The sequence below is a fragment of the Octopus sinensis genome, linkage group LG10 (assembly GCF_006345805.1).
Source record: "Octopus sinensis linkage group LG10, ASM634580v1, whole genome shotgun sequence".
Classification (NCBI taxonomy): Eukaryota; Metazoa; Mollusca; class Cephalopoda; order Octopoda; family Octopodidae; genus Octopus; species Octopus sinensis.
In genome coordinates, this window is record NC_043006.1 from 21,058,586 (window position 1) to 21,083,537 (window position 24,952).

At 35.8% G+C, this 24,952-nt stretch overlaps 2 protein-coding genes across 2 annotated transcripts in view; both read left to right on the forward strand.

The window, feature by feature from the left end:
* LOC115216393 (dehydrogenase/reductase SDR family member 13) overlaps positions 1–20,349 on the forward strand; it is a 70,391-nt gene extending 50,042 nt beyond the window's left edge. The window contains exon 2 of the mRNA XM_029785688.2: positions 17,842–20,349. Coding sequence (XP_029641548.1) covers positions 17,842–19,204 — 1,363 coding nt within the window. The 3' untranslated portion in view covers positions 19,205–20,349. The remainder of the gene's footprint in view (positions 1–17,841) is intronic.
* Positions 1,386–20,349, forward strand: LOC118765042. Its single transcript, XM_036506338.1, has 3 exons — positions 1,386–1,658; positions 2,196–2,673; positions 19,202–20,349. Exons 1-2 carry the CDS (start codon positions 1,401–1,403, stop codon positions 2,670–2,672), a joined length of 735 nt encoding a protein of 244 aa, XP_036362231.1. The 5' UTR covers positions 1,386–1,400; the 3' UTR covers position 2,673; positions 19,202–20,349.
* Positions 20,350–24,952: the final 4,603 nt, after the last annotated feature.

Sequence of the window (24,952 nt, forward strand, 5' to 3'; positions counted from 1 at the left end):
TTGAACGGCATATCGGGCAATCAATAATCGACAATTATCTCCGTCACTGGCCTACCGGTATGCTTCTTCCCAGTTGATGTTCAGTCTGTGTAGGTCTTCTTTGAAGGTACTACGCTATGTCTTCCTTGGCCAGACTCTCCCCCCCCCCTTACCTTCCTGCGGCATCCAGCCCATGGCTGTTTTTGGAATTTTTCTTTTTTAAATATTTCTCAAGCTTGATGTTGCAGGAATTGGAATCACTGATAGGAAATGTTCCAAACCAAGGTTTCGACTTGTCTTACGCAACTAACCACTTCGGCCATTTCCTTCTAACTCATTTATTGCTCGATCTTATAAAAATATCTGCGCCTAGTTGCATTATAAATGTTAGTTCTAAGTTACACGGTCCGCTGGATTTAGTTCGCGGTCCGCTGGATTTCACCCTTCACGGAGAAGGCTCAAATGCAAAATACAGCAAACTTGAGGGTTACGTCGTGAGTAAATTAGCAAATATCTACCATATATTTCTTTACTACCCACAAGGGGCTAAACACAAAGGGGACAAACAAGGACAGATAAACGGATTAAATCGATTATATCGACCCCAGTGCGTAACTGGTACTTATTTAATCGACCCCGAAAGGATGAAAGGCAAAGTCGACCTCGGCGAAATTTGAACCCAGAACGTAACGCCAGACGAAATACGGCTACGCATTTCTCCCGGCGTGCTAACGTTTCTGCCAGCTCGCCGCCTTATATCTACCATAGTCGATTCCTCAGTCAAGAACTTACTGAGACGAAAGTCACCATTAACGCCATGCATCCGGGTCTTACAGGAACAAACGTAAATAACGTAAATGTGAAGAATCCGGTTAAGCGTAATGTCAACATCATAATCCGTCGTTTGTCTGTTTGGTTAGGTCGTTCACTATAAGATGCAGCAAAAACCTTGGTTTATATGGCTATCGAAGCCGAATTGGCCGAAGTAACTGGAGAGTATTTCGAAAACGTTAGCATACAAACAAAAGGTTTGTCTATTTATTTAATCTTAAATTGTTTCTTGTGGTAAAAAGCTGGAGGATTCCCAAGTCGTGTTTATATTTCTAACGCGGTGGACACTGCCGGATTGAGTGGTACTTCCCAGGTGTCGAAACCATACTGATATCTGTTTGGGCAGCTGGTGTTATGCTGGTTGTGAATTTCTTATATTTAAGTCTTGTTATTCGGATCTTTTCGGTTTGAACGGCAGTTTTTTCTAGCGGTGTCATATGAAATTGTCACCCATAATTATGACCCTAGTATCGATCTATTGCATTTCAATCTATTTTAGGGTTAGGGTTAAACGAGAATATTTCGAAAACGTTAGCATACAAACAAAAAGTTTGTTTAATTTAGCTCTTGACAAAGAGCAAGTGAGAAAAATGCGGGAAATTAGTTTCTTAGCTTGCAAAGATTATTTGGATTTACCTGAAGATATAGCGAAGATAGATATGGGAGCTTTGCAGAAAGACAGTGTACAAAAGAAAGAAGATGCCGATAAGGGATTTTCGTCGTCCAAAACTGAAACGAAAACAGATTCAGAAAATAGTTGTTGGCATACATCTAAAGCTCCAAGTGAATCATCCGTACCAACAAAAGCAGTAGAAGAAGAATCATTGGTAGAAGCAGCAGCCACAGCAGTGTGGAGGCGCAATGACCCAGTGGTTAGGGCAGCGGACTCGCGGTCGTAAGAACGCGGTTTCGATTCCCAGACCGGGCATTGTGAGCGTTTATTGAGCAAAAACACCTAAGCTCCACTAGGCCCCGGCGGAGGGAGGGTGGCAATCCCCGCTGTACTCTTTCACCACAACTTTCTTTCACTCTTTCTTCCTGTTTCTGCCTCAAAGGAGAGGAACTATGGTGTGGTAGACTTTCAGACCCTAGTCTAGATTGTGAATCCTCTCTACCCCAGAATGGTTCAGCTCTCCACCCGTTAAAAGCCACCGTTTACGGAATGATGATAACAACGTAGCTTTCGCGCCCGTGCAACTGCCAGTCTATCGCGAGTGGTGGGTGGATCTTCAAGTTGCCACACGCATTCTTAGTAGATTAGGGTAGGCTCGAATTAGAGATTATTGTTTGTGGCTAATGGCGTGAGTCCTGATTGTAAGAAGAAGAAGAAAAAGAAGGAGAAGGGGGAGGAGGAGGAGGAGGAGAAGAAGGAGGATGCTGTCACGGCGACAGCATCAGTAGCGTCAGCTGAAACAGCAGCCACGGAAATTGACGCAGCATCAGCAGAAGTAGCAGAAACCATTAAAGCTGCGACTGCTGAATCAACGAACGTGTCAGCACCTGAAATACATACCATTTCCGAGTCAGATTTACCCACTCCACCTTGTTCTTTCACACCTTCTTCACTCGACGCCATTAATAATAAAAACTTAGAGGAGATTGAAGACCTTTCTGCTGACGTTTGTTCTTCGACGAACAAAAGCAAAGAAACAGTACAGGAAGCGATTTACAAACCACTGATACTTCCAGAAATTACTGAGTCAAACGAACACTACCCACCACTAGATGGCGATTCTAACTTGAATTGCGACCCATCAAACGCTTGTTCGGATCGTACGAGCAGCAATCGCGAGGACTCTCCTTTAATTACCCTTGATGACACTGAAAACTCGGATAACCTTCATGAGGAAGAAACGTTTTAAGAAAAAAGACCTCAATTCAATGTGATTAGAAAAGGAAATATAAAAGAAACGATGTGAGGTATACTTGCCATCTCAATATGGCTAACCACTAAGGGTGGGTGTTACCGTAGCTTGTAGCCCCAGGAGAACATCGTCTCCAGCTGGCTTTAGGCACACTTTCTGTGCCCTTATGGTATTTGCAAATGGAGGTGATCCCTCCCTCGTCAACCTAAGTGATACGCACGGACGGCAGTTACTAGGTATTGACCTGTCGTCGGCGTACGACAATCACCGGTTTTCGATGGAGGGATGTCCCAATGCAAATACTTTAATCGTTTTTCCAGTAACTTTTCGTCACTGATCTCGAAAAACTGTATGCAAGCAATAATAAATCTCTGAACGAGGTATAAACAGTAACTGTACGACAATGTGAGGTATACTTGCCATCTCAATATGGCTAACCACTAAGGGTGGGTGTTACTGTAGCTTGTAGCCCCAGGAGAAAAAGAAACGTTTCTACAAAATTTCTTTCTTCTTTATTGTTCTTTCTCACCACTTAATCGAATATATTCTTCGCACAAGACACACACATACATCAACGCACATGTTTATACATACAAATATTCATAGACACTCACATGTAATTTGAAATGTGCACTGGAAGGTGTGACATGTTACCAAATGTTTTGAGTAAGGTTGATAAGTTCTACACCTCCGCCCTAAGTCTGACGTAGTTTAACTTCGATTTATATGGCTGTTGACCCTGAATTGACCGAAGTAACTGAACCGGTAATGTTTCTTAGTAATCTTAATTTATAGCAGAAATAATATTTATAATGAATATAATAAAAGTTGACGATTTTTAAAATCTCTTTTGTAGCCAAATAATACAATATCACATAAGCATTTTATAAGCATTTAATAATGGTTCTTACTTTCCTGGAAACTCGCCGCGTACTAGCAGCTGATGGCTCGCGGACCTGCATCAGTCCGCTGACCACCACTTTGGGCAGCATTGGGTTAGATAACTTTTGTTATTACATAAGCCGATAGGCCCTGCTACACAACTCAATGTATTCCACACACTTCGTCAACACCACGTCTTCTGTGTTTCTTCCACACACACACACACTTGCATACCTAAATAGCTGCATGTATATATATACATATATACATGCAAACACATACATTTATGCATACACATATGTATGTTATTATTTACGCATTGGATTGGAAGAATTCTTTTATTGTCAAACAAAACTTCATGCAATATTTTAAAAAATTTCTGAGTTCATGCTCTGTCGCGATTTCCTTTACCCCTCATCCGCCTGAAAGTAGAGGCCAAGTATTATGGCGGGGCTTGGGCGATGTAATCGTATAATCCCCTCCTTTCAACATTGCTGGCCTTGTAACCAAATTAGAAATGAGTTAGCACACCTGGAGAAAATTGCAACAGCATTTTGTCCGTCTTTACGTTCTAAACTCAAATTCCGTCGAGGTCGACTTGGCTTTCATGCTTTCGGTGCCGATGAAATAAGTACCAGTCAAATACTAGGGTCGACGGAATCGATTTCCCCCTTCCCTCAAAATCTGCTGGCCCTGTGTCAAAGTATGAAACTATTTTATGATGATTATTTTCCAACTCTTCTGATCGTACGTTTTGCATAGTCAGTTTGTAATTGCATTTTTGCTTTTTCATTATATCCATAACAAAATAAATTCGTTGCCCAAATATAAAAGCAAAGCTATTTTTCCTTCTTCGGAGAAGTATTTTCTGTCGTAATTTTATCATATTCTTGATTTAAACGCAAGTCTTCCTGATTCCATCGTCTTTTGCAATAAATTTTTGAATGACGGGTTTCGCTTCCAGATAGAATAAGACAATAGTTCTTGGAAGGAAAAATGAAATAAAGATTTTTTCCATATGAATGAAGCTTCCAATTAATGAAATGAAAAGCGGTAAATATTTATGACTGTCTTCAGTATAATAGAGAAATATGAAAAGCATTCTGTTCCTAATCCCAATCGATATTGCATCCAAAATTCTACTGTGGTCTGTTGAGTGACAGAACTATTAAGATGTATGTCTTGAAGTATTTCTTTTAAGCGTGTACCTTCCCTGTTCAAATCCTGCCGTAAAATATGACAATTTTTTGGCATGTAAAAATAGACATGCCAAGTGTTTACGACCTTTTGCGCATGTGCAAATTCTTATTTAGTTAGCTCTCAAATAATATTTTTTTGGAGATTCGCTGTTGATTAATTTGATGTCATAAAGGAAATCTGAGAATTTGTACCCTTGTTGACGATAAAATGGCCTGTTCATAACCAAGGACTTCAGTTTTAACCCTTCCTTATTCAAAATACCTTTCTACAAATAATCATCATGAGATATCCCATTCTCTTTTCTCGATAGGTAGTGGAAATATTGTAAAAGCTAACGAGAGATGAGTTAAAGTTGCCCCTGAAGTAAAGATCACCCAAATATATTTTTCATAAGTGGAGGCGCAATGGCCCAGTGGTTAGGGCAGCGGACTCGCGGTCATAGGATCGGGGTTTCGATTCCCAGACCGGGCGTTGTGAGTGTTTATTGAACGAAAACACCTAAAAGCTCCACGAGGCTCCGGCAGGGGATGGTGGTGATCCCTGCTGTACTCTTTCACCACAACTTTCTCTCACTCTTACTTCCTGTTTCTGTTGTACCTGTATTTCAAAGGGCCGGCCTTGTCACTCTGTGTCCGCTGAATATCCCCGAGAACTACGTTAAGGGTGCACGTGTCTGTGGAGTGCTCAGCCACTTACACGTTAATTTCACGAGCAGGCTGTTCCGTTTATTCGGATCAACCGGAACATTCATCGTCGTAACCGACGGAGTGCTTCCTCCTATATATTTTTCATAAATGGTTTGGAAATTAACAAGAGTCTAATCTTTACATGATATATAATACTGAAATATTTCATAGAGTGAACAACACTCAACAACATAATTCCGAAGAATATACAAACACAACATCAGTATTACGTTGTCAATGTTTTTTTTATCGAAAAATTAAGATTTGGAATTTGTATTTCTAAAATAGATGATAACTGTACATAACATGGCAGTTTTCTTTGTTTGTTTTCACATAGCGGAACCCTAATTCTACCCTTTGTCTAGAGTATTTATCTTACGGTTCTAGGTGCTTTCTAAAGACCAGCGTAATATGAATTACAGTGGAAGTGGTTATAGTTTCTAAAGACTAGAACATATAGCTTACTGCTTCAGCATGACCATAATATTTGATTATTTCATCGATGATAATAGATATGTTTCAGAGCATGGGGTTACATCTATTGCTACTCAGTCTGTGGTGTGGTAGATTGGTGGGTCGTTAGAGCGTCGATGTGTCTTTCGCCTATAGCAAAATATACTTGCCCAAGGTGCGTGTGGGACTACACCCCAAATTACGTGACTGCGAAGTGAATTCCTAGTGCGAGGTGAATACACATCTGATTACAGCACTTCACTCCAGGAATTATGGATTTTTACCAACTACAACAGATTTCTATTTAAATAATTTTCAATAGAGAATACCTCTTCCCTTGAATACATTAGATATCTGCTTCATAGTTTGGTAGGGATAATAATCTCTGTCGTTTGGGGCGTTATTTCGATTTTTCTCGTTCTATTTATATTATGCTCATGATGGTTTCTCGTTCGAGGAACCTAGACCAAATTAATGCGAAAAATGAATTTAATGATACAGAGAATAAACAAACAAAATAATAAATAAAATACACAAATTATTTTTCATGAATTTACAAATAAAGGATAATATGTTAAAGGTTTGAAAATTTGTACAATACCGTTAAGAAGAACAATAATACATTTTGCAAAACGGAAGAAATAAAAAAAAATGTTTTATCAGCGAAAGTTTTCTATAAAGCAGCACCAGATCTAGATTATCTACAGTTTTTTCGTTTATCAAGAACTGAGAGACAATGGACATGAGTGGTCTAACGGAAAAGAGTTACATAGCAGGGTTATATGACCACAGAAAATGTCTTCCTGCCTGAGCAAAGAGGAGGGTGAAATATTTCTGTATATCTAATACACAGGGTTTCTTTCTTATGCTCTCAAAGGATTTATTGGAGGCAAGTACAATGGGTTGTGAAGCGATATCTCTTCTGTCAGTTGGACTACGGCTTACGGGGTCGCATTTCTGGTGTTCAAAACACAACGGAACAATACAGTAGACTAACTTACAACATAAACCTGCACATGGGATGGTGTCACTAGAGTCACTTTGAAGAAAATTTGATGTCAGTCCTTGGCAATGGAACCTTTTTTGTTAGAATACGGGTAGGTAGGATGATGAGAAATGATATGTAATCCGATGAGTCGAACGTGGGCATGCAGGTGCTAATGACTCCTTAATTGATTAACCACAATGAATTTATATATTTGTGAATGAGGACATTGGTAATATCACTTCAGCTGATGAAATTGTGTAGATAATCGAGTAGGTGATATGAAGCCTTCTTGTTGCATTATATCATGCACTGAAGTAGTTAAGGATTCTTCTTAGTATTTACTCATGAATTTTATTAACTTCTGCGTTGATAAGAAATATCGTCCATGGCAGACTTTTAGAAATTCTAGATGATCGCATATTTCTCTTTTCAAATGATGTATTGCTGCAGGTTATATGAAACCATAGACATTTGTCCTTGTTCATAATAGAAAAATGACATTTATACACATATATAAGAACGGCGATTAAGATTTGTCATACAGGACTACATTGGAAATATTGCTTGGAAGTAATAGTTAATAAAGTTAATAGATAGTGTTGACGTCTTGAAAGGAGCTGGGACTTAGGGTTGACAGTATAAGCGTTTGACAATATAATTCTACAGTATCTCGTTTAAAGCTTCGTGATTCTGGAACCATAAAGTTGTCCTCATTTATGGTCTTCAAGAAATATGAAAGTATCATTTAAAGTGCGAGTTATTATTAAAATAATCATCCTTGTCTGAATTGGATTTTTTGGAAGCAAATTGAATATAAACTAATGGCTCAGCTGTCTCCTGTGCTTCAAAGAAAAAAGTTCAGAATCCCGATAATTATTCTTTGATTATCCAACTTACAAATTGACCGACTAAAAGATTTGTGAGGGTATTGAAACTGTGGAGTGAGAAAGGTTTATATTCATTTGTAATAATGCATGGTAGATAATCAATACTATACGAATTTGAACGAAAATATAATACACTAAGGCTGACAGAAAATATATATGAAAACTATATAATAGCTATAGATAGAATATGATGTAGTGCCACTATGTCCTTCTATACATGCTTTTGTGTTGCAAATTTCAATAATGTACTGTGAAGAAAGAAATGAGGGAAAACGTAATATATAGAAATAGATAATTACAATACTGTAACGAAGTCTGATGAGAAAAGGAAGAGAACAATTTCTATATAATAACAATAAATACAATATGAAATATCGTCAGAGTATTTCCAATGGACGAATCATTGAGCGGTTTCATTTAAACATTATGGTAGCAATAGGCAGAATCGTTAGTTTGCCGGTTGAAAAACTTCATTTCTTTCTTTACATTCTGTGTTCAAATTCTATCATGGTCGACGACTTTTTTTTAATCCTTTTTGGTCAATAAAATATATTTCTTTACTACCCACAAGGGGCTAAACACAGAGGGGACAAACAAGGACAGACAAAGGGATTAATTCGATTACATCGACCCCAGTGCGAAACTGGTACTTAATTTATCGACCCCGAAAGGATGAAAGGCAAAGTCGACCTCGGCGGAATTTGAACTCAGAACGTGACGACAGACGAAATACAGCTACGCATTTCGCCCGGCGTGCTAACGTTTCTGCCATCTCACCGCCTTTGCGGTCAATAAAATAAGTTCCCGCCGAACACTGCGTCGACGTAATCGACTTACTCCCTTCTATAAAATTGTTGTCTTTGGGGCCAAAATTTGAAACCACCTGACAGAATCGTTTGTATACCGGACATCCATTTCTTCCAGCTTGCGTTCTGAGTTTGAATTCCGCCGAGGTTGGTTTTGCCATTCAATACCAGTCGACAACGTGAAATAATTCTATAAACCATAATAAGCATAAGGCTTGAGATTCTCTGGGAGGGAGCTAGTCGATCACATTAGCCCCACTGCTCGACCGGTGCATGTTTTATCGATATACATAAAGGGATGAAAGATATACATACATGCATATATATATATGCATGTATGTATATATATATATATATATATATATATATATATATATATATATATATATATATATATATATATATATATATATATATATATGTATGTATATATATATATATTAATATATATATATATATATATATAAGTAATACTAAGCAATAAAGGGTTTAGCAACGAATTGCCTTTATTGCTTAGTATTACTTAAATTTTCCTCGAATGAGGCTTTTACATGCCGAAGACTACTTGGTGTAATTGATAATTATTCCAAATTAATTAATTTCACCCTTCATTATATATATATATATATATATATATATATATATAATGCATGTATGTATGTATATATAATATATATATATATATATATATATATATATATATATATATATATACATACATACATGCATATATATATATATGCATGTATGTATATATATATATATTATATATATATATATATATATATATATATATATATATATATATATATATACATACATACATGCATATATATATATATTATACATGCACTAGCAGGCATCGCAGGAAACAGATATTGTGATTTTCGAAAGATTTATTTCTAGAAATGAAATAATGTCATATGATGCAATTAAATACTTAATGTAGTACGTAGTCGGCTCACCTAATGCAGTTTTTAGTTGTTTAATCCCGTTTGTACTAATGAATAGTGACCACCCACACGTTTCTCCGTAGCTTGTTACAAGTAAAATTGCGCAACTCAATAGGTCACGCTCTGTAAGCTATTTCTACAAAATGTCATTTGTTCGGGTAATACACTGCCGAATATTTTCCAGGTGATAGATACATCGGTAAATATTTCAGTGGCATACATATATTATAAAATGATAACAATGATTGAATAGGATTTAATCACAAATCACAACAATTGTTTCTGTGCACTAATAACAGCTGTTAGTTATTGAGTTTTCCTATCATATATTTTATTATATAATTTTTATATATAAAAGTGAAGTTGTGTGTCTGTCTTCTACGATTTAGATTCCTAACTACTCCCACATTTTGCGGTGCAGTGTAACCAAAAGCGGGTATCTTATAGTCGTGATTCATATCGAGCCCTTCTTGGTATTAGCGCGCGTCTACGATGAGTCTACGATTTAAAAAAAAATTACCATAATTTTTCCGTATTTTTAATGCATTTTCGCTCGGTTTATATAAGGGAAGTAACTCTCTAAAAATGTATTATTAAATCTCAGAACGTAAAAAGCTACAGTAACACCCCCCCCCTTTGTGGTTAGCCATATTGAGATGGCTATTATACTTTACATCTCTAAAAATGCTTATATAGTTATTTCCCTTACAAACCCGAGCAACGCCGGGTGATACTGCTAGTATTATATAAAATAATCCAGTATAACTTTGTACTCGCACGCCATCAGGTGAGTGGCTTTGACAGAGCAGTGATTTTTGTTTAAATCCTGTTCATTTCATCTTCTTCTTTTATAAATTTTTAAATGAATTCTGTGTACAATAACGGATTTTCATATGTAAATCCAGTAAAAGGAGATTTTCTGCTGTATGATGGTATATGGTAGCTGATAACCTTAGAGGAGTTTTGAAATGTACTTTATACGGTTATTACCTATATATTTTATATGTGTGTGTGTGTGTGTGTGTGTGTGTGTTTCTTGTGTTTTTATGAATGCTGGTGGGTAGCATCGCTCAAGCTCAGTAAAGGTTTAAAGATCGTACAACTTCCAGTCATTTTGGTACTCGTCTGTTTAATCTGGTCTACGTCAAGAATAATCGCAATCTACTGGGGAAAACCATTATTTTCACACTTTTATTTCTACTTTTGCCATTTATCTATCTAGTCCACCAGCCTAGTCATTGTTTTATAGAGATATTCGCATTCGAATAGCAGCATAAGGTGGAATATGTAGAATATGCATTGCTAATTTAACATTTTAAATATATTTACTGTTTAATCTATATTTAAAAAAAAATTTCAAAAAGTTTCTAACAGAAACTATATTATCATCATCATCATCATCATCGCCAATATTATTATTATTATTATTATTATTATTATATTATTATTATTATTATTATTATCATCATCATCATTATATTATTATTATTATTATTATTATTATTATTATATTATTATTGCGGCGAGCTGGCAGAATCGCTAGCGCACTGGATGAAATATTTAGCAGTATTTCCGCCCGTTCTGAGTTCAAATTCCGCCGAAGTCAACTTTGCCTTTCACCCTTTCGGGCTCGATAAAATAAGTACCAGTTGAGCACTGAGGCCGATGTAATCGACTCATTCTCACCTCCCCCAAGCTGTCCTTGTGGCAAAAGTTTGAAATAATGATAATAATAATAATAATGATAATAATAATAAGAACAATAATAATAATATGCCCTGATGCAGTACCAGGCAGTGGCTCTCATGGCTTCTGATCTTAACTGATTGGAAGTGTTATCATGTACATTGTTTTGTCTTGGTATAAAAGATGGGCTACATCAAATATTCTGCTCAATGCCACAGATTTGCTTGTCAGTTGTTTGACCTTAACCAGTTGAGCATGTCCCTTAGTGGCTGACGATATGTGCATCTCTGATCACGAGCAGAAGTAGTGGGGGAGCATCATAGCCATGTGTTGAGAAGGATTCTTTGGGGTTTGAATAATTCACCTCTGGAAACATGGGTGTTTCGTTCAACGTCCTTAAACAACCCTTATTCAGGGACCTTTTGAGCGGGATGGGTTACTCGATCTGAATAAAATTCTAACTGGGCTCCACCTGCAAGGTCATGTGCTGTTTATCTTGATATGAGATCACCATGTCGCGCACATATGGTTGTGATGCATGTGCCTGGTGTACCTTTATCAGACGGGTAGTCATGATGGGTATACTGGGCTTCGTATATTTTACCCCAGTGTCACTTTGATGGCATGAACTGCTCTCTCACTCAATAATAATAATAATAATTATTATTATTAATATTATTATTCCCTCCTAACAAACTTCAGGCCATGTGCTAAGGTAGAAAGAAGGATTATTATTATCATTCAATTACCGTTAATATTGCAGCTTTCAGTTTTTAAATAGTTTTTTATCTCATTCGTTTGTTTATTTACCTCTTTCTACTCACCTAGTTTGTCGTCACCATTGCCATCATTATTTATTTACTCAGTTAATTATCTGTTCACTAATTCATCTTGCGGGATATAATTTTTTTTAGTTCTTAATTCCCACATCTTCTATTCCCCTCCCCTTTTCTTTCTTATTTTTGTCTTTTACTCTTCTGTTTTTTTTTCTTCATAATTTTATACTTTCTCACTATCTTAAACATTTTTCAATATTTTTTCAATAGTTGCCTTTTCCAACATTTTCGATGTTTCTTTCATATTTTTATTCCAATTTCTTTATTTCTTTCTTTAATATTCTTAACAATATTCCCAATTCTCTACTTTGTATTTTCCATCTTTAGTTGATTGATGTTTTTCATTTGATTTTATCTATCACTATCACCAATAATTACCATCAACTTACCTTTGAACTAGTAACCATTTTTTGTAAATCAGAACCTCTCCTGCTAAGATTTCTTTTCCCTTCTAGTGTTATATCATTTTATCTCTCTCTCTCTCTCTCTCTCTCTCTCTCTCTCTATATATATATATATATATTATATATATATATATATATATCGATCTGTTTTGAATGCAGACCAATCAACTATTATTCCTTCCCCACTGGTTCTAAGTTCATTAATTTACTCATTTACTATTTCTTTCCCCGAATTTTTCCATTGGCATTTTATTTACCATTCTAACACCCTCCCTCCATACTTCATTTCGCCTCTCAAAACACATCTTTCCATTCCCCTCATTCTTCTTACTTCTTTCCCTCTTTTTTTCTGCTTCCACTTTTCCAGTTTTTCCCCCATTTTTTCTGCTCTTTCCTCTTCCTTTCATTTCCTACTTCCTCTATCCTTTTCTGTTCTATCTTTTTATATTTCTCCTCTTGCTTCACTTCAACGTCACCAAAATACCCCACAAGAGCTCTATATCTAACTGTACAAATTCTATTATCCCTTCGGTCTTATTTTGCCTGAACAGAGTGAACATCCACAGGTGAAACTCAGAGCAGCAAGGGACTGAACCGATTAAAATAAAATGTTAATTTTTACTATGTTACTGTGTACTCCTTTTCCCAACACTCAACCCTAAACGGATTTATATACACGTATGTATGTGTGTGTGTGCGTGTGTATGTGTACATATATGTATTTTTATGTATATAGGATTTATTATTAAGAAACTAAAAGAATAACACACAGTACATACTGTAGAGTTGTAGAGTGTACATAAAGTAAAAATCTATTTTATAATTTACTCTGATTTAAGGTCAGGCAAAACTGAATGGATATCATATATTGACCAGGCACCGTTTAAGTCGATTCTCATTTTCCAGAGTGACAGGTGATAGTCTGTAATATATCGTTGCGGATTGTGTTGTAACTGAATGCATTTTGCAACAGTTGAGTAGGTCATGGCAAACCATTTTGATTTTCAGGAATGAGAATACCTTACATCGGTTTTAGTATGCAAACATTGATAGCTATGCATAATCCGAGAGCTCTATGACTTGTCAAAGAAATAGGTTTTCAGTGTCGGCAAATATACAATATTTCAAATCTTCAGTTCAGCGATATCAATGGCTGTTTCAAATTCTAGAACTTTTCATTGAAGCATAATTGCCTATCTCCAACTTCAATAGAGCATGGAGCCGTTCTGTCCAAAATACTTCAAGTTATCGTGTATTTTAGTTTCCAAACGAATTGGAACAATGAAGTGAATTTATATAAGTCCCTCTATCTGAGTGACTGTATATGCTTATTATATCTTTATTTAAAGATATTTACGGTGAACTCGATATAATCAGTTAGTGTCAAGGTTGCTCTACTCGTATCACAAAGTTAGAGAGATACAATACATTATGCTTTCTGTAAATACAAATGAATGTTTGGAGTACAGAAGGATGTTTGTGTGAATGTTCCTTGGATTATTGCGTAAAATTTCGGCCACACACAGACACACACGCACACGCACACACACACACACACACACACACACACACACACACACACTCTCTCTCTCTCTCTCTCTCTCTCTCTATATATATATATATATATATATATACACAGATAAAAATATATAGTATGTGTGGATGTATATATATAAATGTACGAATGAGTGTACGTATATGTATGTATGTGTTATATCATAGATATGTGTGCACATATCAATCTTAAAAATATAAAACTAAGAATGTCTTCTGTGTATATGTGTGCATCACTAAAACTAGAGAACTACCCAACCAACACCACTAAAACCAACCCTATGGTCGCGATGACATCTTTATACTCTGGCCCCACCAGGTAGCTGTCCAAGTGCTGTTAGATCATGTGAACTCAATAAAGCCATCCATACAGTTTACAATGGAAAAAGAAAAAGGCAATCAGCTAGCATTCCTGGAAGTATTATTAACACACACCAAGTATGGATTCAAGACATCCATATACTGCAAGCCGACCTTCACTTCAATTCCCACCATCCATACAGTGTAAAGAGAGGGATTCCTTAGTGCCTAAAGCATCGTGCAAAGAATATAAGTAGCGACCGTGATACACATCACGAAGAAATGATCAAGCTAAGTAACAATCTATTAAGCAACAACTTCCCCAAAAACATACTATCCACTCCAGTTATGAAGAAAAGAGAGGACGAAACCAATAAACGGTCCACAGTCTGTCTACCCTATGTGAAAGGCCTCTCCGAAAAGGTATAAAAGATATGCGGCCCATATGACATCAGGACACTATTCAAGAGTAATACAACACTTTGCAAATATCTCCTTCGAGTAAAACCAACAATAAAAAATATGACCAAAGACTGCGTGAATCCATCCCATGCAGCTGTGGTAGGTTATACAAAGGTGAAACATGCCGCCCCCTCAAAATAAGGGTAGACGAACATCGCAAAGCTGTGACACGAGATGTTGATAAGTCGGGTATAGCTGATCATGTATGGAAAAATGGAGACCCCCCCCCCTGTGGGATGACATTAAAATAATAGACAGAGAACACCACTAGAAAATACGAAGACTAAAAGGAGCAGCACATATGCTAGGACACCACAACCTCCTAAGCAGACCGAATGCAGATATGAATAGCATATGGGAACCGGTATTAAGGAAGGATAGCAAAATATTAGATTTATAAGCCCTAAAATTCACTCCATAATTGCCCAAGCAGAGGTTAAGAGCGTCGGCTGCTAACCCCAAGATTCCGAGTTCGTTTCCAAGCAGTGACCCGAATAATAATAATAATAATAATAATAATAATAATAATAATAATAATAATAATAATAATAATAATAATAATAATAGTAACAGTAATAATAATAATAATAATACAAATAATAATAATACAAATAATAATAATAATAATAATAATAATAATAATAATAATAATAATAATAATAATAATAATAATAACTCTAGGAATGAGAATCCAGGTTCGAAATTTCCTCCAAACTCCTGATGAAGGCTGGAGGGTATATCAGCCGAAACGTTGAGTTGCGAACAAACAAGATGAAGACAAATATCTGTCCAATCAAAATAATGTAAATAATGCACATAATTCCTCATCCCTTAAATATAGAACTGTATCCAACCAGTTTCATTAAAATTTGACAAATGCACTACTCAGGATCGATAGTGTGTCATGGGCGAAAATTTTTTTCATATTCTTGCCTAATGCGGGTTTGGAGATATCTCTTATGCTGTTTCGGTATTACGTGTCAAAAGTGAAACAATAGCATTTCTATTGTAATGTGAGATAATAGTTTTACTATTATTACTATTAATAGTGAAACTACTATCTTATATTACATATATACATGCATACATAAATACATACATACATACATACATACATACATACATACATACATACATACATACATACATACATACATACATATATATATATATATATATATATACATATAAATGTATGCATGTATATATGTTTATATATATCTGTACATATATATGTATGTATATATGTAAATGTATACATATATATAGATAAATATATGTATGCATGCATGTGTGTATATATATATGGTACGTATATATGAATGTGTATGTATATATATATAATGTATCTCTATAGATGTATATGGATATATGTATGTATATGTATGTATATATATATATATATATATACATATACATACATATATACATGTATATATATATATATATATATATGTATATGCATATATATATATAGGTGTATATGTATATATATGTACATATATATAGTGCATGTATACATATATATATATATATATATATATATTATAAGTATATATATATATCTAGATGCATATATATTTGTATATTTATATGTATATATATATATGTATATATGTATATTTACATATATATGTATATATATATATGTACATATATATGTATATATATACGTATATATACATATGTATATATATATATACACACACACATATATATATATATATATATATATATAATATCATAAAAATATGTTAGAAAAGTTAGAAACTACTCGTGGAAATGTAAGGGGAAAGTAAGAAGAAAAGTGAAAATGTACATTGGAAATCAAAAAAAGTAAAAGATTTTTAGGAAAAGTAACGATAGATATATACAATTAGATGAACTGAGAACTGAGATTAATACTAATCAAAAGACATTACCCAATATCATTAATATATGATGGCATTAAACGAGCAAAGGAAATAGATATACGAACATTAAGGCAAGTCAACCGAAATACTAAACCAGACTTTAAAATACTCCCATACATCTCCGCACATAACCCTCGAAACAATAAAGCTTTCAACATTATCGTCAAAAATCGAATCATCCTTACAGGAAATAAAGCAATAAACAAAATTTTACGCTCAAACAAAATTATTAAAAGCAAAATGCAACCGAAATCATTGAAAAAAATATTAACCTGCGCAAGACTATATCCATTAACAACAAAATCAAAAGCAAAAAAATGTGGTCGTCCTAACTGGAACATGCCCCCACCTTTTGGAGGGTTCAGAGTTCCACTTTAAACAAGGTGAAATATTTTTAGATTAAATTTCACCTGTGTCTCGGAAAACCTGATCTATGCTATTACCTGCTTAGGGTGCGGTAATCAGTATATTGGCCAAACAAGAATATCACTCCGTCGAAGACCCACTCTCCACAAAGAACAAATCCGCCACCCCCAATACAGATAGATACATGTCAGTGAACACATAGAAATGTGTGCTAGGAAACTTAATCCTAATTTCCTAATTTTCCCTTTCTATCGATGTTCATAGAATACCTCAGTACGACAAAGAATGAATAAAGAGGTAAATTTCATCAATAAATATCTTCCACAACTCAATATGAACACATAACATAATACATAACACTACTAACCCTGCAATTAATACCACTAACCCCCATACATCCCATACACCATTCACATTATAGATCTATAGCTACCCTAAGTGCACCAAATCCAAAACTACTTCCCTCCCTTACACATAATATTTTTACCAAGGACTAATCGGTGCGCATTCAAAGTCAGTGAACAGTAATTTTACAAAACCAATGTCTTTGAATCTCTTTAACAATTCACAATAATGACTTTCATTATTTTTATTCCTATACTTATATATATATGAGATAAAGTCAGCAGAAAAAGACAAACCGTATGTTTCCTCAACAATTTTTTAATGGTACTATTTAATTCAATAATTTTATCGGTTCATTCAAAAGTAAATATTTAAATATGTATAAAATTGTTTTTAAATATTTCTACGTAATTAAAAATAAAATTTCTTTTTTTTTATTTTCCAGGCTTGATATTCTCATCAATAATGCAGCGATTGGAGTAACTGATAATGAAATGTCCAAACAAGGTTTCGACTTGACTTTCGCTACAAACCACCTCGGCCATTTTCTGTTGACCCATCTATTGCTCGATCTTATGAAAAAATCTGCACCCAGTCGCATTATAAATGTTAGTTCAAAAGTGCACGAATTTGTTCACGCTCCGCTTGATTTCACCCTTCACCGAGAAGACTCAAATATAAAATACAGCAAACTTGAAGGCTATGCTGCGAGTAAATTAGCTAATATTTACCATAGTCGATTCCTCAGTGAAGAACTTACTGGGACGAAAGTCACCATTAACGCCATGCATCCGGGTTTTGTACGAACAAACATTATGAAAAGAAATGTGAAAGATACTTGTAAACGTTTGGTCAACATCGTATGCGCCTACACATCTGTTTGGTTCGGTCGTGCACCAGAAGATGCAGCAAAAACCTTGGTTTATATGGCTGTCGACCCCGAATTGACCGAAGTAACTGGAGAGTATTTCGAAAACGTTAGCATACAAACTAAAAGTTTGTCAAGTTTAGCTCTTGACAAAGAGCAAGCGAGAAAGATGAGGGAAATTAGTTTCTTAGCTTGCAAAGATTATTTGGATTTACCTGAAGATATAGCGAAAGTAGAAGAAGTAGGAGCTTTGCAGGAAGAGAATGTACAGAAGGAAGAAGAAGGTACTCACGAGGGATTGGCTGAAACGAAAACTGAAACGGAAACTGAAACGAAAGCAGATCCAGAAAATAGTTGTTCGAATATATCTACAACTCCATGTGAATCATCATTTCCACCAAAAGCAAGCAAAGAAGAAGCATCAGTAGCAGCAGCAGCAGCCACAACGGTTGCAGCAGCAGCAGCCACAACGGTTGAAGCATCAGCTGAAACAGCAGCCACGGAAATTGACGCAGCATCAGCGGAAGTAGCAGAAACCATTAAAGCTGCGACTGCTGAATCAACGAACGTGTCAGCACCTGAAATACATACCATTTCCGAGTCAGATTTACCCACTCCACCTTGTTCTTTCACACCTTCTTCACTCGACGCCCTTAATAATAAAAACTCAGAGGAGATTGAAGACCTTTCTGCTGACGTTTATTCTTCGACGAACGAAAGCAAAGAAACAGTACAGGAAGCGATTTACAAACCACTGATACTTCCAGAAATTACTGAGTCAAACGAACACTACCCACCAGCTGAGGTCGATTCCAACTTGAATTGCGACCCATCAACTGCTTGTTCGGATCGTACGAGCAGCAGTCGCGAGGACTCTCCTTTAATTACCCTTGATGACACTGAAAACTCGGATAACCTTCATGAGGAAGAAACGTTTTAAAAAAAAGACCTAAATTGATTGTAATTAGACAACTTTTGTAGAGACACTGACCTCTCCACTCAATGCAACATGTTCCTCACACAACATATACATACACGCACACACTTATATTTATACATGTAAATATGCACACACTCGCGCACACGTACATACACACATATATATGTATATATGTATGTTTCAAAAGGTGCACTGGAAGGCGTGACATGTTACCAAATGTGTTGGGTAAGTTACCAAGTTCCACAATAACCCTTATTATTCCAGTTAAGCCTGCGTGCGAGGTCAGCGCAAATATATAAAAAGAAAACAAATAACATGACCTGTATGATATGCTTTACGCAACGTACACATGTTCAGTAAGCCTACAACCGTTATAACACAATGCATTGGACTTCATCAGCAATAAGCTTTCAGTGTTCGTTATATATATAAAATATATATAACATACATGCATGCATGCATACATACATACATACACACATACATACATACATACATACATACATACATACATACATACATACATACATTGGTATCTGCTATCATTAGAGGCAGTGCATTGGCAGACCCTTATATCGTCGGATAAAATGACTTGCGATATTTCTTCGGGTTTTCAAATTTCTGAGTTCAATTACCGTCGAGATTAACTTTATCTCTCATCCGCCTGAAGTCCATAAAAAAAGCACCAGTTATGGACTGGGGTCGGTGTAATAGACTAATCCCGCCCCTACCAAATTTCAGGCCTTCTGCCTTTAGTAGAAAGGATTATTATTATTATTATTATTATTATTATTATTATTATTATATTATTATTATTATTATTATTATTATTATTATTATTGTTCTGCTCTAATGTTTTGCAGCATCAGTCTCTAGTAAGTAGTTTTATTATATCAACGAAAAATAAATTCCTTCTCCACGCATAAAAATAAAGTTTTTCTTTCAACTCTAAACCATTTTCTGTCACTATTTTATCATATTACTGATTTAAACGCAGTTTCCTTGATTCCATCGTCTTTTGCAATAAATTTTTGAACGATGAGTTTCATTTTCAGATAGAATAAGACAATAGTATTTGGAATGAAAAATGAAATAAAGATTTCTTCCATATGAATGAAGCTTCCTATTGATTTGATGGGGAAAAACGAGAATGGTAAATATTTATGATCGTATTTAGAATAATAAAGAAATATGAAAAGCATCCGGTTGCTAATCCCAATCGATATTGCATCCGAACTTTTCTCTGGTCTGCTGAGTGAGAGAACTGCTTTCTCTACTCAAATCCTGCTATCCGTCGATTTTTACATTTATCTTACTAGATTGGATAAAATATGTGACAATTTTTTCATTATATTTTTATTACATAGTTTTTTTTTTGCGCATGTTAAAAATTCATATTGTGTTAGCACAAGAATAACACTTTTTAAAATTTTGAGAATCGGTGTTCACAAAATTGTGGTATCGTACTTCGTAAGGAAGATTTTACATATTGTACCCTGTTAGCAATAAAATCACCTGCTCATGACAAATAATCTTCATTAGTTTTCATTAAATCTTCATTATTCAATCCACTTCTCTCAAATTAATCATCAAGAGAAGTCACACCTTTGCTATATGTAGGGGAATATTGTATAACTAATGAGAAATGAATTAAATTTTTCTTTACTGTAGATAGCACTCCAATATATTTTCCACAACAGACCCGAACTTTAACAAGGGTTCTGTCTTTAAACAGCACGTTCAATGATATAATGCTGTAGAATATATAAATTTGAATTTGTATGTAATGTGAATAAAGCAGTGGGAGGTGATAAGAAGAAAAGGAGGAGGGAAGCACTCCGTCGGTTATGACGATGAGGGTTCCGGTTGATCCGAATCAACGGAACAGCCTGCTCGTGAAATTAACGTGTAAGTGGTTGAGCACTCCACAGACACGTGCACCCTTAACGTAGTTCTCGGGGATATTCAGCGTGACACAGAGAGTGACAAGGCCGGCCCCTTGAAATACAGGTACAACAGAAACAGGAAGTAAGAGTGAGAGAAAGTTGCGGTGAAAGAGTACAGCAGGGATCACCACCATCCCTGCCGGATCCTCGTGGAGCTTTAGGTGTTTTCGCTCAATAAACACTCACAACGCCCGGTCTGGGAATCGAAACCGCCGTTATGTTCTGAGTTCAAATTCCGCCGAGGTCAACTTTGCCTTTTATCGGGGTTGATTAAATAAGTACCAGTTACGCTCTGGGGTCGATATAAATGACTTAATCCGTTTTTCTGTTCTTGTTTCTGCTCTCTGTGTTTAGCCCCCTGTGGGCAATAAAGAAATAAGAAGCGTTAGCATGCAGGGCAAAATGCTTAGCGGTATTTCATCCGCCTTTATGTTCTGAGTTCAAATTCATCCGAAGCTGAGTTTGCCTTTCACCCTTTCGGGATCAATGAAAAGAGTTGAGGACTGGGGCCGATGTAATCGACTAGCCTCCTCCACCGAACTTGCTAGCCTTGTGTCAAACTTTGAAACCAATATTAACAATGGTCAAAAGCGGCGAGCTGGCAGAATCGTTAGCATGCCTAGCAAAATGCTTTACGTTTCGTCCATCTTCACGTCTGGCAAGGTCATCTTTGCATACACATTCTTTCGATATCGGGCACTGGTAGCGCGGCGGAGCAACGGGCGACCGGCGCAAGCCTGCCGCTGGCGTCCCCGCGGCGCGTAGACGAACGGGGAAAGCAAGGTGGCGTGAACCCTAACCCAGCTGAGCATTGGGGTCGATGTAATTGACTTACCTTCTGCCCCGAAATTGCTGGCCTTGTGCCAAAATTTAATATCAGTGATAACAAGGGTTTATGTTAACACTAGTTCTTATTAGCAGTGGTTTATATTAATGGTGGTTTCCGTTAACATTGATTGCTGCGAGTTTATATTAACATTGGTTCGTGTTAACACAGGCTTATGTTAAACTCTGCTTTATATCAATATCGGTTACTGGTCTCAGTTGATCCTAGTTCGTATTAACCCAAAATTGATTTCAAATCTTGGCACAAGGCCAGCAATTTCGAAAAAGGTGGATAAGTCAATTACGTTGACCCCCAATGCTCAACCGGTAATCATTTTAACGAAACCGAAAAGATGAAAGGCAAAATCGACCTCGGAATTTAAGCTCAGAACTTAAAGATGGGCGAAATATCTTTGAGCATTTTGTCCGGTGTGCTCACGATTTTGCCACTTCGCTCCCTTAATATTACCAACGTTTATCAATGTTAAGCAAACAGATTACCTGTGATGTAGATTTTCAGCGTTCTTCAGTTTTCCCATCTTAAGTTTTCTTTGTATGCTTTTCATTCTTTGGGACTTTTATTTGTTCTTTCTGGTACTTTTAATGGCTTTCCAGGTAGTTTTGTTTCTTCATGTTACATGTTTTGGTAACCAGTTTAGAACATTGGTGATTTCCATTTGATGGCATTTTTATATTCTTGCGGATCTTTTCGGTTTGACCGGTAGTTTTTTCTCGCGGTGTCATATGAAATTGTCACCCATAATTATGACCCTAGAATCGATCTATTGCATTTCAATCTCTTTTAGGGTTAGGGTTAGTTAGGGTTGGTTAGGGTTAGGGTTAGGGTGGGGGAAGGGTATCTTTTTTTCTTCACAAATGTAAATAAATCCAAACTGTTTCTTAAACGAAGGACATACTCATACAGCACAGAATGTTTTTTAACTCATTAGACGTCACTGATTGGTTGAAATTGTAGAAATTGAAGAATAAAAACAACAAATATCTAACAAACTATAGAATTTTCTCAATAAAGTCAAGAGAAAAAGATGTCTTATAAACACATTCTACCAGTATACGAAGTTTCAAATTTTTTAGTTACCTAGAAATTATGTTAAAAACTGCCGTTCAAACCGAAAATATCCATTTTGCTATTTGTTACATTCATATTTGTTATTTTGTTTCCAGCTGTTCCAACTTATTTCCTTTTAAAACATTATAGTCCTTAGCTGCCCATGTGTCCCCCATATTTCTTTCTCAAAAAATATCTTTTGTTTCTTGTTGTTTACGACGCATTAATTTCTATTTTGGTTTGATCAAGTTCTTGCTAAAACCCTTCGGGATTGGTGATGATTTTTTTGCTTAGTTCAAAGAAATATCTTTGTTTCCTATGATGACGAATTCCCTTACTATTCAGGAAAATGTTTCTTATATGAAAATTTCTTATATGAAGTATCACGAGATCTCCGGTTCGATTTTACTGCATGAGATATTGGGCAGATATTATTTTCTATAACCTGGAGTCGACTCGTACACATGAGTAAAATTGGTTTCACGGAAACTAAATGGAAAGTCCATCAGGTAAATTGTACAAGTAATTCAAAAGGTATGTCCGCGACACACACTGTCACACTGATCCTATCCAAATATCATATTAGGGTACATTTGTCTGCGGAGTACTCAGCGACTTCAGGAGCAGCAAATTCATTTGATCGAACAGCTGAAGCGTCATCGTCGAACGACGAAGATCCTCCACTGTCATATTGTATATCTGTAGTATTTGCATTTATCTTTGTCTATTGTCATTATTGATCTCATTAAAAATTCTCAGAACTTTTGTTGTTCTCTACCATAAAACTATGCTTAATACAGAGAGAATACCAAACGAGTTCCTATGATACCGTATTTATTACAACTCGTGGCTTGTAACGTATCTAACGAGCAAAAGCGAGTTAGATACGTTTACAAGCCACGAGTTGTATAAATACGGTATCCATAGGGAATGAGTTGGTATTTTATTTATTACACACGAATAAACGACCATATTTTATTAACCCAATAACTAAATTCTTCACGTTTAGTTGTAACTTATGAATGACAAAAGTAGTGCCATCACCGTGACCTCGGGTCATCACCATGAATTGACCAATCAGAAGCAGCGCTGTCACCGTGACCTCGGGTCATCACCATGGATTGACCAATCAGAAGCAGCGCTCGCAGTATCTGACATATGTTAGATACCAAAAATATCTCAAAGTGTTCTCACTCACATGTGTGTAATAACCACGTATTTATTGTAGGTTCAGTTCTTTCTGTGTAAGAAGTTTTGTGGGAAGTAACCACTTCCTTTCCGGCAACGACGGTCACTATATATAAATATATATATATATACATCCTGGTTATACTAATGCTCAGATCTGCTCCAGTATGTCTTTCACTTCCTAGTCTACAATTATTTTGTCTGTGGTTATTATTTTATCGCTAAGTTTTATGCTTGGGTGAATCTTCGGTTCATCCATAAAATATCTCCTATCGATTTTAGCTCTAAAACTATTTCCACATTTATCTTCATATTCATAACGTTCGTCTTTAATCGTCTATTCATACATCTTATAATTTCTGTAGTTCTGGTTTGGCTTTTGTTGATCAATATTCTCTAGGTCTCTGCTGAGATTTAGTTTCGTTATGCTTAATTTGTTTCAGTTTTGCATGTGTTAGATTATATTTTAAGGATTTATGTTTTCCGTCTTTATAGCTGTTATGGATTTGTTAGCATAATATACATCGGTCTTTCGCAGTAAGAGTAATAAAAGATTAGTGGACCACATTAAGGTCTTTCACAGATCACGATGGGTAAGTACTATTCTATCCTGGGTGGTTTTTCACTAAAATGAAAGCAAAATCGATTTTACCAGTTATGTGAAGACCACGGGGTGAGCTCAGCTCCTTCCCTCAGACCAAACTATTAAAAGGAAAATAA